Below are 13,613 nucleotides of genomic sequence, written 5' to 3'. Positions count from 1 at the left end.
TCAAGGGAAGGAAACTTTCCCATCAGAAAGAACTCAAGAAACCAGTTTTCCAAAACCTCTCTTCCCCTGTGTTTACCCCTTTGTTATGAATTTACTTCTTGGGTGTCGAAATATTTAAGAACTCGGTGGAGACCAGTTTTATACGTTTCCTTCTGTCCTTCCTGGCTCCACAGCTGCAAAAACATCACCCCCACTACTGAGCTTACTATGGGGCCACGCAAGGGTAGACGCTTGACAGACGTTGTCTGATGTATTCCTTACTGCAGCTCCCCACCCCCGCCGTCCCCGCCCCCCAGGGAGGCATTACTTCCGTTTTCCCCAAAAGGAAAACGAGGCACCGAGAAGTTAAGGAACTTGCTCAAGGTCACAGAATTTGAACTCAGGCCACAGATGCTGGAGCAACTGGAGAAAGTCCTCATCGCCCCATATCACCCACCACCGACCCCCAGCGGAACGTGACCCCCGCCAGGACGGAGGCCGGCAACTGGGGGGCTGGAGCATGGGACCCCAGACCACGGACTCAGGCCTGCGCAGCTTCCCGGCTTCTGGGCTCCCCGCCAACCTCCTTCGCGGGCCGCTGAGAAGCCAGGGGAGGGGTTCACTCTCAGGGGCGCACAAAGTCATGAAAACCTTACTTCAGCCTCTGAAGATGCGGAACTGACCGACCTATCGTCTTGGGACCCAACAGTGCGCTTGGGTGCACCAGCCTCCTTAACGTTGGTGCCAGCTCCCTCCCGCCTCCTTCCCATCCCAGAGGGCCCCCTCGCCCTGGGCCGCACGTGCCTCTGGCAGCTCGAAGAAGCTGTCGGGGCTTGCAGGAGAGCGCGCAAACTGAAACCAAAACAGGCCGACGCGAGGAACGTCCGGGTGGGACTGCAGACCCGCGGGAGCACAGCGCCTGGGCCAGGGCCTGGGAGCCTGGGCTCCGCCCCGCGCTCCCCTGCACCCTTTCCCCACGCTGCTCCCCTCTTCCTAAGCGTCTCCCCCTCTCCCGGGGAGGAGAAGAAGGGGTGGGACCGGGCGGGCTCCGGGAAGGGGCCCTGGAGGAATGGATGGTGGCCGAAGGGCGGAGCAGGGGCGGGGCTCGCGGAGACTCCAAGGGGCGCCCCGGGCGTGAGGCACCCACTCTGGGAGCACAGAGAACTCAGGTAGTCGGGCTAGATGGCGGCGCGCAGCCTGGGCCGCGGCGTCGGGAGGCTGCTGGGCAGCCTGCGAGGGCTCTCGGGGCAGCCCGCGCGGCCGCTGTGTCGGGTGAGCGCGCCGCGCAGGGCGGCCTCGGGACCCTCGGGCAGCGCCCCCGCAGTTGCTGCAGCCTCACAGCCCGGCTCGTACCCCGCGCTGAGTGCACAGGCAGCCCGGGAGCCGGCCGCCTTCTGGGGGCCTCTGGCGCGGGACACTCTAGTGTGGGACACCCCCTACCACACCATCTGGGACTGCGACTTCAGCACTGGCAAGATCGGCTGGTTCCTGGGAGGCCAGTTAAACGTCTCTGGTGAGTGGGCTTCGGGAGACCCAGGACGCCCCCAACTCTTGCGTCCAGAGGGAACTCGGAGCCTCTCGCCTGCGGCAGCCATCCCTGGGCTGCGCGGATCGCACCCCTGCAGGGGCCCCTCCTCCGGTATTCCGTCCGCCCCGCCAGCTCTAAGCAGTGGCTCCACGTCGCCCAGTCCCTCATCCCATCCGGCCCCAGATCCACGTGCCCAGCTCGGGCCGGTGCCCGCGGGGACCCGGCGGCCGCCTGGGACGCCCCGCTGCTGGCCTTGCTCGGCGCGGCTCCTCGCTCTGCTGACTCCCGAGTTGCGTTACCGGGTGCATAGCGCCGCTGAGCCAGAGCCGGCGGGGAGCCGCGGGCTACACCCGAGCGCCCTGCAGTCGGGACTTTCCCGTTGCTATACCTGGGTGGACGGAAAAACAAAGCGGTGGCGGTTGTCACTGGGGGCTGCGGTGCCCGGGGATCAGCCTGAGGACAAGCCCTGCCCACGCAAACAAACAGAGCTGTGGCGGGCGACCTGGGGAGGAGGAAACCCGGCGTGGCAGCTGGAACCAGTTATTTCCTCGCTGCCGGCCTGGGGCCTGTGGGCGGGAAGGAAGTAACAGCGGCCTCCCGGTTCTCGTTCTCGGCCTCAGAGAACTGCACCCCAGCGACCCAGGGCCTGCTTTGGGCCCGCGGGGTCTGAGGTTCCGGGAAACCGGCCCCAGCAGCCGCGGGTGGTCAGTGGTCTGGAACTTGCTGAGCAGAGGCCGCTGGGCTGGGGGTCGTACACCGCACCCTCGCCCCCACCTAAGGCGCTGACTGGGCAGCGAGGGGGAAGCCCTGAACTGCAGGCAGGGCTGGCCACGCAGGGTGGGCCCTGGAGGCAGGGTGGGCCCTGGAGGCAGGGTGGGCCTGGGTGTGGCGCCTGCGGGGAGGGCCTGGCAGACACGGTGTTGATCAGAGGGATACAGGCCCGAAGGGTGGCCATAACCAGCTTGCTGGATTTGGGAGTGTTTAAGAAAGGACTTGAGGGTCTTTATGGCAGGGTCACCAGGGCCCCATTTTCTCCAGCTCCTCCCTCAGTTATCCCTGTTGTTCTGCCCTGCTAGCCCTCAGTGTCCACGTTGTGAGGATGGGGGCAGTCATGCTCAGAGGTTAGGCTGAGTGCTGCAAGGTATGCAGCAGACCCAGCTCTTACTGGTGACCCATAGGCAGTAGCGATTTTCGTTTAACTTCAGATATAGCCATACAGTTGTAGGTAGTGTCTTGTAGTTATTTTTCAAAGAAATTGAAAGGAACTTTGGACCTCCCCCCAATATTGTATATTACTTTGCTGGTTTAATTAAAATGAGTCACTTACTAGATAAGTGTTTTCTTTAACCTTGAGTCAGCAGCAAGTGCCCTCTAACTACTGGGAAAAAAAAAAAAAAACCAAACCCTTTGGTTTGCAGAGTTGGTGCAATGTGCCCTTGAAGGGGACTAGAGCAGCTTGCCCAAGGGCAGAAATGGAAAGTGACCTGCTCTGGACTTGTGAGGCCAAGGTCATGGGGAACATTCACAGTTGGCCTGTGCACAGTTGCAGCCCCACTCAGATAAGAGAGTGGGGCGGACCTCCTGGGGCCAACAGCAAGGACCTTCTGAACCTGGCTGGGTCAGGATCAGGGTGTGGTCAGCAAGCATTCTTCTGTCTCCTTTTCCTTCACTTACTTCTCCTGATAATATGGCCTTTACGGCTATCTTAGCCAGAAATTGAGCTTCAGAAAACTAACTTGAAAAACAGCTTTTCAGCAACTTTCTCCCCGGGATGTGCATGCCCACCTGTTCATGGGCCAGCAATATCTCTTTCCTTTGCCGGTGTCTGCAAACCATAGTGTGGACAGTATGAAAAAGGGCCAGGCCAGGCCATGACTCCTCTGGGAGCTCCTAGAAAGTCATGGGATAGGTGAGAACACTTTGGCCTGATCTGTCAGCTGTGTGTGATAAAGTCAGATGCCTTGTTCCAAAGGAATATCACTCTTGAAGAAAACTTCACCTCACCCCTTCAAGAATACCAGTGGTTCTCAACGCATGGTCCTCAAACCAGCAGCATCAGCATTACCTGAGAACTTTTGAGATACACAAATTCTGGAGCCCATCCTGGATATCTGGAATGAGAAACCCTGGGTGGGACCTGACATCTGTGTTTATAACGAGCCCTTCAGGTGCTCTAGAGGACACTCGGGCTTGAGAACCACTGGTCTGTAGGCCTCAAAACAGGGCAGATGAAGGCACTTCTGAAACAGAATTGGGATTAGTGCCCGGCCGTGGCCCTGTTAAACAAACAGCAAGCAAACAATGGGCTGTGGATGGTGCAACACCGTTTCGTGGCTCCAGGTGTCTTTAGAATCAGGACTCGGGTTGATTTCTTGCTTTCCCCCTACTGCACTTTGCATGTTTCCTCATCTGTAAAACAAGGGCAGTATGTAACTGAATTATGTCCTAGTTACTATCGATGCACATCAAACCACCCCTAAACTTAGTGGTACAAGATAACAACAATTTTATATTCCTCGCAGAGTCTGTGGGTCAGGACTTTGGACAGGGCCAGATGGGGATGACTTGTGTCCAAGGGTGAAATTCCGACAAATTTAGTTTAAAGATCTTACTTCACTTTCTTCGTGATTATAGAATTGGGAAACACTTAATTCCATAAAACAGAATGAATGCTTGATGAGTTGAGCAGAGGACGATGGTTTTATAGACAGAAGGGTCTGAAGAATGCGGACACAGAGAACAAAAAGTGGACTGGTTATTTCAAAGCTACTTTTGCTGTAAAGGTGAAAGTGGAAGGAGCTCCCTTATCACGCCAGCTTGTTTGGAGATTTAGCTATCTCTCACTTTCCTTGTTTCTTAGAAGGCTGGATAAACAGCTTAGTTTCCATTTGGTGACACGGCACTTTAGCAAGAGTGACTCCATTTTTATGTGATCTATTGGGCCGGATGTGGCTTAGTCCAGATAAGTGGCCTCCTATACATTTTATTTAACACTTGCTTCTGCTCCTCAATGTCTGAGGTTGGAGTCATCTGCCTGTTTCGCACTCCCAAGTCTGGGGCCTGGTTTGGGACAACTTGCAGGCTGACTTCAGCCAGACCTGTGACCGAAAGCACCTCCTGGGGCTTGTCACAGTGTGGTGGCTGGGCCCAAGCAATGTCCGGCAACCAGAGGTCCAAGAGACCAGCACAGACACTATTAGGCATCTTCTGACCTGGGGAAGGGGACCTGACTGTTTGCACCTGTTTTATTATCCATTGGAGTATCTATCAGCACACATATCCCAGGGCTCTTAGAATGAAATAAGAAAACGCTTGTAAGGCACTCAGCACTTTCTTAACACGTTATACATCCCCAATCACTGGCCATTTGTTATTTATTAATGAAGCATGTGGGGAGGCTGTGACCTTGTGCTTGGCCTTCAGCAGTGCTGCTGAGAGAGCTGAGCTTCATTTGAACTGGACCACATGAGCTTGCATCTGATCAGCCTGGGATAGGTGGGGAATAGGCTTCGGAGAGCATGCAGGTGGCCGAGGTGGCTTTCAAAACACCACAGTATCCTGCCCATCCCGCAACTCTAATAGCCAGATGAGGTTATGGTGTCTGAGGCCCACCGGGCAGGGTAGACAGAGTGTCTGTGCCCTTCTGTGACTTACTTCTGTTGTATAAAACTACCTTGCAGAAGGTTCTTTGGGGAGCCAGGTTCTAAAAGGGATTCTTTCCCACCTGTGAAATTTGGTTCTGTCCTTTGTAGGGCTCTGCAGCTGTTTTTGCCCTGTGGCATATCAACTCAAGATGTCAGGAAGTTGTAAATGCAGAACCAGAGGGTAATGACATGTGTTACTTTCAAAACACACAGCTAAGCTCTATTTTTTAAACCCCCAGTTATAAGTGATGTTTTTCAGTGTGTGTACTCTTAAGCAAGAGTGTAAAAATCCTCTTTGTGACCAAGCATTGAGCACTGGGAAATTTCTTGGACGCTTTTTGGAGATTAATTGCAGGAATAGAGGCCCTTTTGCTGTAGTTCCTCTCTGTTGGCTGTAGTTTCCTCTCTGTGGCATGCCTCCAATAGTTCAGAAGGCAGGACACTGACGGCGGAAGACGCTGTGTGCCTGTGCTTCATTTTCCTCCTAGTCACTCCAGTGATTCAAGTAACTTTTTAAAGGTTTTTCAGGTAACTCTACATGAAAAAGGAACCCTAATCTTAGGAGGAGGGTCCCCCCAAGGAATCCAAGTCCTCCCCAGCTGTCAGGGGCACAACTTATTTTAAATAACAGATGCTTTGGGAAAATTTTCCAAAACAATTTTTGTGACTGACGTAATATCTCAAAGCGTGCCAGGGAAGATTGCTATTAAAAGAAAGTCCTTGTGGGCCAGGGGCCGGGGCTCATGCCTGGAATCCCAGTACTTTGGGAGGCTGAGGTGGGCAGATCGCTTGAGCTCGGGAGTTTGTGACCAGCCTCGCAACATAGTGAGACCCCCATCTCTTAAAAAGAAAAAATTAGCCAAGCATGGTGGTGCACACCTGTAGTCCCAGTTACTTGGAAGGCTGAGGTGAGAGGATCCCTTGAGCCCAGGAGGTAGAGGTTGCAGTGAGCTGAGATCACGCCACTGCACTCCAGCCTGGGCAACGGAGTGAGACCCTGTCTCCAAAAAGAAAAAGCCCCTTGTGAATAGTAACTCCGTATTCAAATGGAATTTCCGTATACTGGGTTCCACTTTCAGTTAGGGTGTGTGAGCGTGAGGGATGTATTTCAGTAACCAACAAGAGTACTTGAAGATTCCTACGTGTGTGTCAGGTTTATAATGGAAATGCCAATAATCTTGTAATGCTTTTTAAACAAAATACCAAACCCCTGCTCCAGCCACGGGCATTGGCTGACTGCCTCCAGCTGTGTGAGGCCCTGGGCGGGGCCCTGGGTGTCTGTGAGCGCGATGGAGCGCCCTGGAGGGACGGCCCTCTGCTCTGCATGGCTTGTCGCATCCTCGTGACACCAACGTGAAGCAGTTGGTGGTCCCATTGCACAGATGTGGAAATAAAGGCTCCAGTTCATGTACAGCAATGAATAATCCAGAAAATGCTCAATACCATAGAGCCCACATTCTAATGAGGAGGTGAACCATAAGTCAGTAAATGAGTAAGTCCACACTGGGCTGGGCAGGGAATTGTGATGTAATTCCCAACCCTGGTCCCCATGATAAAGGAATCTTAGGGACACGGTCCCTGCCCTTGGGGAGTGGCATTGTGTCCCATAGTGGGGACCACTGGGCAGCATGGGGCAGTGTGAAATGGTGTGGGCCACTGACAGGGGAAGTACAGGTCATCATGTGCTGAGAAACTTGGGAAAGGCTGGAAATAGGAAGTGGAGTTTCAGCTATACCTTAAATTGCCATAGGTCCTTGCCCGTCTCTTTTTGGAAATGCTGAGAAATGGAATTTTCTTGTCCCACTGCCCAGTTCTTTGGGCAGATTTTTTTAAAATTTTCGTTTCCTCCTTCCTCTCTTCCCCCCTTCCTTCCTCCTTTCCTTCCTTCCTCACCTTCTTACCTCCTTCCTCCCCCTCCCTTCCGCCTTTTCATCCTGCAATTGAAGCACCAGCAGGAACCATAACTATGTGCGAAGAGCTATGTGCACATGGGTGTTAGGGCCACTGTTCCCCCACACCCCTCATGGAGCTTTCTCCAGGTGCTTGTGTGGTCTGGGCATCAGCCATGGTGGCTAGAACAAAGACGGGGGAAGGGTTGTTCTGTTTGTCTTCCTGGGGACACCTTGACTCCATCAGACCCACAGTCAGCAATAATCCAATGGCACCTAATCCTTCCAGTCCCACCCGGACCAAGAATCATTATACCCACTCCAAGGATTAGGAAATGGGCTTGGATTAAATGATACATGCATTGTCTGTGGTTAGTGAGTGGCTGGACAGGGGCTGGACTTTAGGCCCTGAGTTTTTAGTGATGACTCCAGGCTGCTAGCCAGTGGCTCACGAGGCTGGCAAGTGTGTGTAATCACCCCTGTCTCAGAGGAAAAAGAAAACCACTGGAAATCTGGCATCTGTATAGAAAGTGGACGTGCATGTAGGTCCACGTGCACACATCGTCAGTGGGGTCCCAGGACCAGCAGCGGTTGCATGACTAGGATCTTGTTAGACATGCAGATGTGCAGAGCGGGGGCGGGGCACACCAGCTGCAGCTAACACACCCTCTGGGGATTTCTGATGCCACTCAAGGTTGAGAAGTGCCGATTTGGGCCCAAAAAGAGAGCGTCTTCTACTTGAGGGATGAAGCCACAAAGTCAAGGAGAGATCTGCTCCCTCCCTTGGGTGTGAGGGGACCACCTGTCCCCAGTTACACCCCAATATGACCCTTTGGCTCGAGGACGCAAGTGGTCTGTTTCTCGGCTCTGTGCTCTGGACTAGGCTACCTAAACCTAGACCTGAGCAGGACACTCGGCCGGCGCCCTAGGGAGCGCAGCAGGCAGCGAGCATCTGGAAGAGTTGGGGGGTGCACAGGGTCCTGGACAGTGAGGTGCTCAGGAGAGTGAGCGTGTCGGGCTGAGACCTGCAGTGTGGGTGTGAGGAGGGCACAGTGCCCCAGGCAGGGAGAAGCCACAGCAAAGGCCCCAGGGCAGGGGAGCTCACCAGATGTGGCCTGGCCAGCAGGGAGAGGCAGGTCATTGGGGCCTTGGTGGCCACTTTTTGAGCACCTTCTGCATGTGGTGAGGCACCTGGGGGACACTGTGTTTGGGGCGCCGTTCTGATCTGCTGGACTCAGGCCACCTGTCAGTCCTAGAAAGATAGGGACACGTGGCTTATCTCACGGGCCACCCAGCCGCACCTGGGTGCTGTCCATCCTGGGGCTGGCCTGCCCCTCTCCACCTTCCTCAGCTCTGCCTTCCTGCTTGGTATAAAATGGTGCAGGATGTCATGCTGGGCTGGGAGGCTGTGAGGGCCTGTTTGAAGTCGGGCAGTCACTCTCTCTGAGAGAAGTGTCTTGGTGCCTTGGCTGCTGTGGGAGCAGGTGAAGCAATGAGATGAATGCCAAGGCAAAACGTCCAGCGTGGTTCCAGCCCTTCCTGCTTAGTCCTGGCTGGGGCCTTGGGCAGGTCACTGTGCCGTTCAGAGGCACTTTCTCATCTACGCCTGGGCAGGCCACTCTTCTGGGGGGCTCCAGGGTCAAATTTGGAGTGGAGCAAGTGTGTCAGGCAGAGCTTTTCAGATGTGAGAGTGGGTTCACATCTCCTAGGGCTTCTTATGAGGCTGGTTGGGACTCAACAGGTCTGGGTGGGACTGACGGTTTGCATTTGTGATCAGCTCCCGGGGGGTATGGCGGGTGCAGACAATGTCTAACCTCAGCTGGGCATTCCCAGGCTTGTCATAGCTGCCCAGAGTCACTGGAGGTGACAGGCAGGCAGCGGGGGGTGCCCGCTGATGCCACTCAAGGTGTAGGACCCTCTATGGAGGGATGATCTCCTGCCGATTGTTCAGAAGCCAGAAGTCCATCGCTTTCATGTGAAATCTCTTGATGTGTAAATATTGGACTGGATTCGCACACACACGCCTGCACGCCCTGGTCAGGGTGCTTAGCACATCTGTATGCTGGACTCAGCCTAGGGACCACGTTGGCTAATATCTGCTGTACCTGCGTTTTAATTTTCTCGCTGGCAGTTGTGTTGTTTTTCCATCTCCTTCACGGTTTACATGTTCCTCTCGCCTGCCTGAATTGGCCTCACTATTCTTATCAGTTGTTCTGTCTCCCCTATCTGTAAGACCAAGCCTGATTCTTCCCTCCTCCCCTCTTCCCCCACAACTGGCAAAGCTTGCTTCCCTCCCACTTGTTGCATAGAGCAGTTCTCCACTGCCTGGTGAAGAACTGGACTGTTATCAGGTGACTTTGGAGGGTAGGATGGTGGGACAGACTGTGGAGCCAATCTGCCTGCATTGAATCCAGCTCCGCCTCTGTGTGACCTTGGGCGGGCAGGTTAACTTCTCAGGACCTCTGTTTTCCCATCCGTAATGGGAGATGCTGGTGGTGCCAGCGCACTGTCTCCGTGGAGGCTCTTGCAGTAATTATTGTTTCAGCCCCAGGCTGCTCTTAACTTCCTAGGGTTTGCCTCCCCAGGGTAAATTCAGCTCCATTTCCCTGTTTGGACAAGTGTTATGAGCCTGCCACCACCGACCTTGTGTGTTTGGTCACTTTGCATGTTTCTTACGTTTGCATCTGTCTCCTGCACCCATGACAGGGGTTTCGAATCTGCCCTGGTATTTCCCTCAGTGCTCAGCATGGTGCCTTGATCAGGATTGGCACCCAGGACTGGTTGGGCTAAACCATCACAGGGTTGTATGCTCCTTCTCTTTGCTCCTAAGAGACTACCCAACACCCAGCAAAACATTGTGGGGTTAATGCTGCACTTGGCGTGACCACAGTGAACAGAGGTTAGTGTGCCCACTCCCCCAACACACACAGAGATGTCGGGTTCTTTGTGTAAATTCCGGTCTGCCACTGAGCCCCTTCTTAGTTTGTCTTCTTGTTTTTATTTTCTTCTATTTTGGGGGCATTTCTTCTCTTTTATTTTTCTGTTAATAGTAGTTCAAAGAACTTTCCTGTGTCTGTTGCTAGTAGTAATAATTTTTTCCTGGCATCTGTCTTCATTTATTACATTTTTTGAGGTGTAATTTACAAACAGGATACAGGGGTGACCCTGAGAGACCAGGTGGGCAGGTGCTGCTGCCCCCAAAGCCAATCATGGGGCTCGTGTCCCTGCATACCCGGGGACCCACCGATGGGCCAGTGAGTGAAGAGAGCTGGCTTGAGGGTTGTCAGAAGGGGCTCAGCTTTGGAATCTAGTGAGTAGTGACCAGCCTGCTGGCGGAGGAGCCCGTGCTGCTAATCCTCAGTCTCACAGTGTGCCGGTGTGCCGCAGAGCTGACTGTTTCTGCTGGAGGGTCATGTGTGGGAGCTTGAGTAATGGAGAGGGAGGGAGCTGAGCCTTCTGCAAAACCAGGAGGACATTTCCCCATCATGAACCACTTCTTGGAACAAGGCTGGTTTACTGGGTACTGGTGGAACACGTGAGGGATTTGGATCCTCATCCCTTCTTGCACCTTTAACCTTGGGGGCAAAACAGCACTGGGCAGATGGGAACTGCAGGAGCCAAGCCCTGAAACAGGAATGACCTGTTTGCACTGAGTGTTCTTTCCAACAGCTCAGGCTGCACTGCCCAGCCCTGGCTGTACATCAGAACCAACCATGGTGTCTCTGAGGCTTTGAAGGCCCAGGGCCCACTGGGTAGGGTCTCTAGGGGTGGCCCAGGAGATGCCAATATGCAGCCAGGGTTGGGTCCACTGGTGTGAAGCAACCACTTCAGAATATTTGCAGGACATCACCTTATACCTCTGAGATCATGTTTGTTCACCGCTCTCCTTGCAAGGGGGTAGAAACATCATCACTGATGAGGACAGGGTCCCTGTCAGTGGGCGAAGAGAGAGCCACAGCAAACTAGACCTCCACTCCAATCCCTCACCCTGGCCGAATTCTCACTCCAAAAGCACCAAGTATAACATCTGCAAACCCTCTTTTTGTACAGTCAACTGCTTGGACCAGCATGTTCGGAAGTCCCCCGAGAGCGTTGCGTTGATCTGGGAGCGCGATGAGCCTGGAACGGAAGTGAGGATCACCTACAGGTACTGTGTGCCCTCGAATGTTCAAGGTGCAAGGGAGGCACCCAGCCCGGTCCTGTGTACTGAGTCTGGCTGTCAGGGAGGGGCTGTGTGAGTCTCAAGGAGTGCATTTTGGCTTCGCAAATGCTCTCTTATCCAGGAAAAGTAAACGTGAACGGTGAACGCAAGCAGAATGAAACATAGTAAAAGCCGGTCTAGCCTGCCTGGCCCTACTCTCAGTGCCTTGTGAGGGTGGGACAATAAATACAATAGTCTTTAGAAGAGTTATTTTGTTTTTAAGCTGATCTCTTTAGTCTCTGATTCCTTAAGCAGATTCTATGTGCCCAGCATGTTTCAGATGCTGTGTGCGTTGGGGGGTTTGCACTGGTCTTCCCCAAGCTGCTTCCTGTAGGAGCTGCTGTGTCGGTGCAGCACCTTTGTTCTCCATGCAAACTCCCTTTGCCTGAGGCTTACCTTACCCTTACAGAGATGCCTCAGGCCCACTGTGCCCCTAAACTGTGAGTTCCTAAGTCCCCATCACACACAATCATCCAGTGTGATACTCTCCTGGGGGCAGCTCCAGGGTCTTCTTGTCCAATTACTTAGCAGGTCTTCACTGGGTGCCTTCGTGTCAATATGGGCTGGGGTATGTTGCAGTAACAAACAATCCCCAGGCACATGGCGGAGCATGGCTGGGTGGCCACTGTGAGCTGAATAGTCTGGAAGGCCTCTTGGAGGAGGCAATGTTTCAGCTGAGGTCCTCTGGGCCAAGAGGAGCAGTCCCGAGGAGACAGGGGCAGACCTGGTCCAGGGGTCCCAGAAGTAGAAGGAAGGTGCACGTGGCTGGGACACGGGAGCGAGGGAACGTGGAGGAGGAGCATTCCGACAGGCAGGTCCACACTGGGCAGCCTGAGAGCAGTAGTCACTGCCCTGCCACTCGGGTGACCTGGGGGCGAAGGGGCACTTGTAGTTTCCTGTTTGTTTCTTGAACTCCAATTTTATCACAAACCTGCTAAAACTGCACTCACGCCAACTATTGGATGCAGACAAGTGATGCTAGTGGATCTGCTGCGGCTCCCAGTGGGCCCTGTCCTGCTTGTTCCTCCCCTAAGCCCCCAGGAGCCCTCAGGCATAGCCTCCACCAGCCTCGGCCAGGGCTCCTTTGCTGACGCATCTCCCCACTGGTCAGACTTACAGCCTATATAGCATGCATTTCTTATCTCTAGTCCCTGGTTGCAGATGCCATGTGGCCCACAGGCCAGCAGCATTCTGCTGCCCGGGAGCCTTGGGCCCCAGTGGACAACTGAGCGGCCCCCAAGGTGGCCCCTGCACACTGGAGTGCAGGGGCTCTGAAGACCCAAGCTGCTGCAGCCGCCCCTCGCCATGGTGGGCCCAGCTCCATTTGCCTGCGAACAAACCCCCTTCTGAGAAGGAACTTGAGGCTGCTGCCCCGGCAGTTGTTCTTCAGTAAAAGATGAAATCCTTCTGTTGGGGGTCAGGGGCTAAGGAGCTGCACCTGGAGGTCCGGCAGGGCGGGCCCAGCCATGGCACTCCCTGAAGGGCCAGTTTCCCTCCATCAGTCTCTCAGGTGTGCCTGAACCCTGGGGCAGGCGGGCTGTGTGCGATGCACCCTTGGCTGGACGCTGCCCGTGGGTGCACTAAGTGCATGCTAAGCAGCAGTTCGGTCTGTGAGTGGGGCTGGAGCCCTGTGGAGATGTGTGGTTAAACATAAACCATGTGAGAATTCTCAGGACTGCAGCCAGCCTGTGAAAACTAAGGACAACTTCAGGTCCATGGCACCGAAATGGCCCTGGCAAAGTACTTATTACTCTGTCTCCCAAAATAAACAGGGGCCGGTCACAGTGGCTCACGCCTGTAATCCCAGCACTTTGGGACGGTAAGGTGGGCGGATCACTTGAGGTCAAGAGTTTGAGACCAACTTGGCCAACATGGTGAAAACCCGTCTGTACTAAAAATACCAAAATTAGTTGGGTGTGGTGATGTGCGCTTGTAGAGTCCCAGCTACTTGGAAGGCTGAAGCAGGAGAACCGTTTGAACCCAGGAGGTGGATGTTGCAGTGAGCCAAGATTGTGCCACTGCACTCCATCCTGGGTGACAGAGCCAGACTCCATCTCAAAAAATAAATAAAAAAATAAAAATAAACAGACTTCTTCCAAAATGGTTTTGCAGACTTTAGCCAGGCTTAATACGAGGTGACCATTTCTGTTTACTGTTTGAGTGAAAAGTGTTACCTGTAATTGCAGCTAGTATTTGAGGGATGTGAGTTCCCTACTGTCCTGGTCATGTTAAGTTTCTGATGTGAGGTTTTCTTCTTCCCTTCTCTGAGGGAAGCCCCCAGACATTGGTGCTGGTTGTCCTCCCAGCAGACACATCACTGCCACTGAACACAGTGCTTTCCTGCCCACGGGCCTCGTGCCACAGCACTTAAG

General features: G+C 54.0%; 1 protein-coding gene across 2 annotated transcripts in view; it reads left to right on the top strand.

The window, feature by feature from the left end:
- Positions 1–324: 324 nt before the first annotated feature.
- Positions 325–13,613, top strand: part of ACSS1 (acyl-CoA synthetase short chain family member 1) — a 55,704-nt gene continuing 42,415 nt past the window's right edge. For both annotated transcript variants that reach the window (XM_023193452.1, XM_023193451.1), the window contains exons 1-2: positions 325–1,492; positions 11,091–11,187. In XM_023193452.1, the coding sequence (XP_023049220.1) occupies positions 1,162–1,492; positions 11,091–11,187 (428 nt within the window). In that variant the 5' untranslated portion in view covers positions 325–1,161. The remainder of the gene's footprint in view (positions 1,493–11,090; positions 11,188–13,613) is intronic.

Source organism: Piliocolobus tephrosceles, chromosome 20 (genome assembly GCF_002776525.5).
Source record: "Piliocolobus tephrosceles isolate RC106 chromosome 20, ASM277652v3, whole genome shotgun sequence".
NCBI classification, from domain to species: domain Eukaryota; kingdom Metazoa; phylum Chordata; class Mammalia; order Primates; family Cercopithecidae; genus Piliocolobus; species Piliocolobus tephrosceles.
Note: the sequence above shows the minus strand (reverse complement) of the source record. Positions and strands in the feature narration are given on the sequence as shown.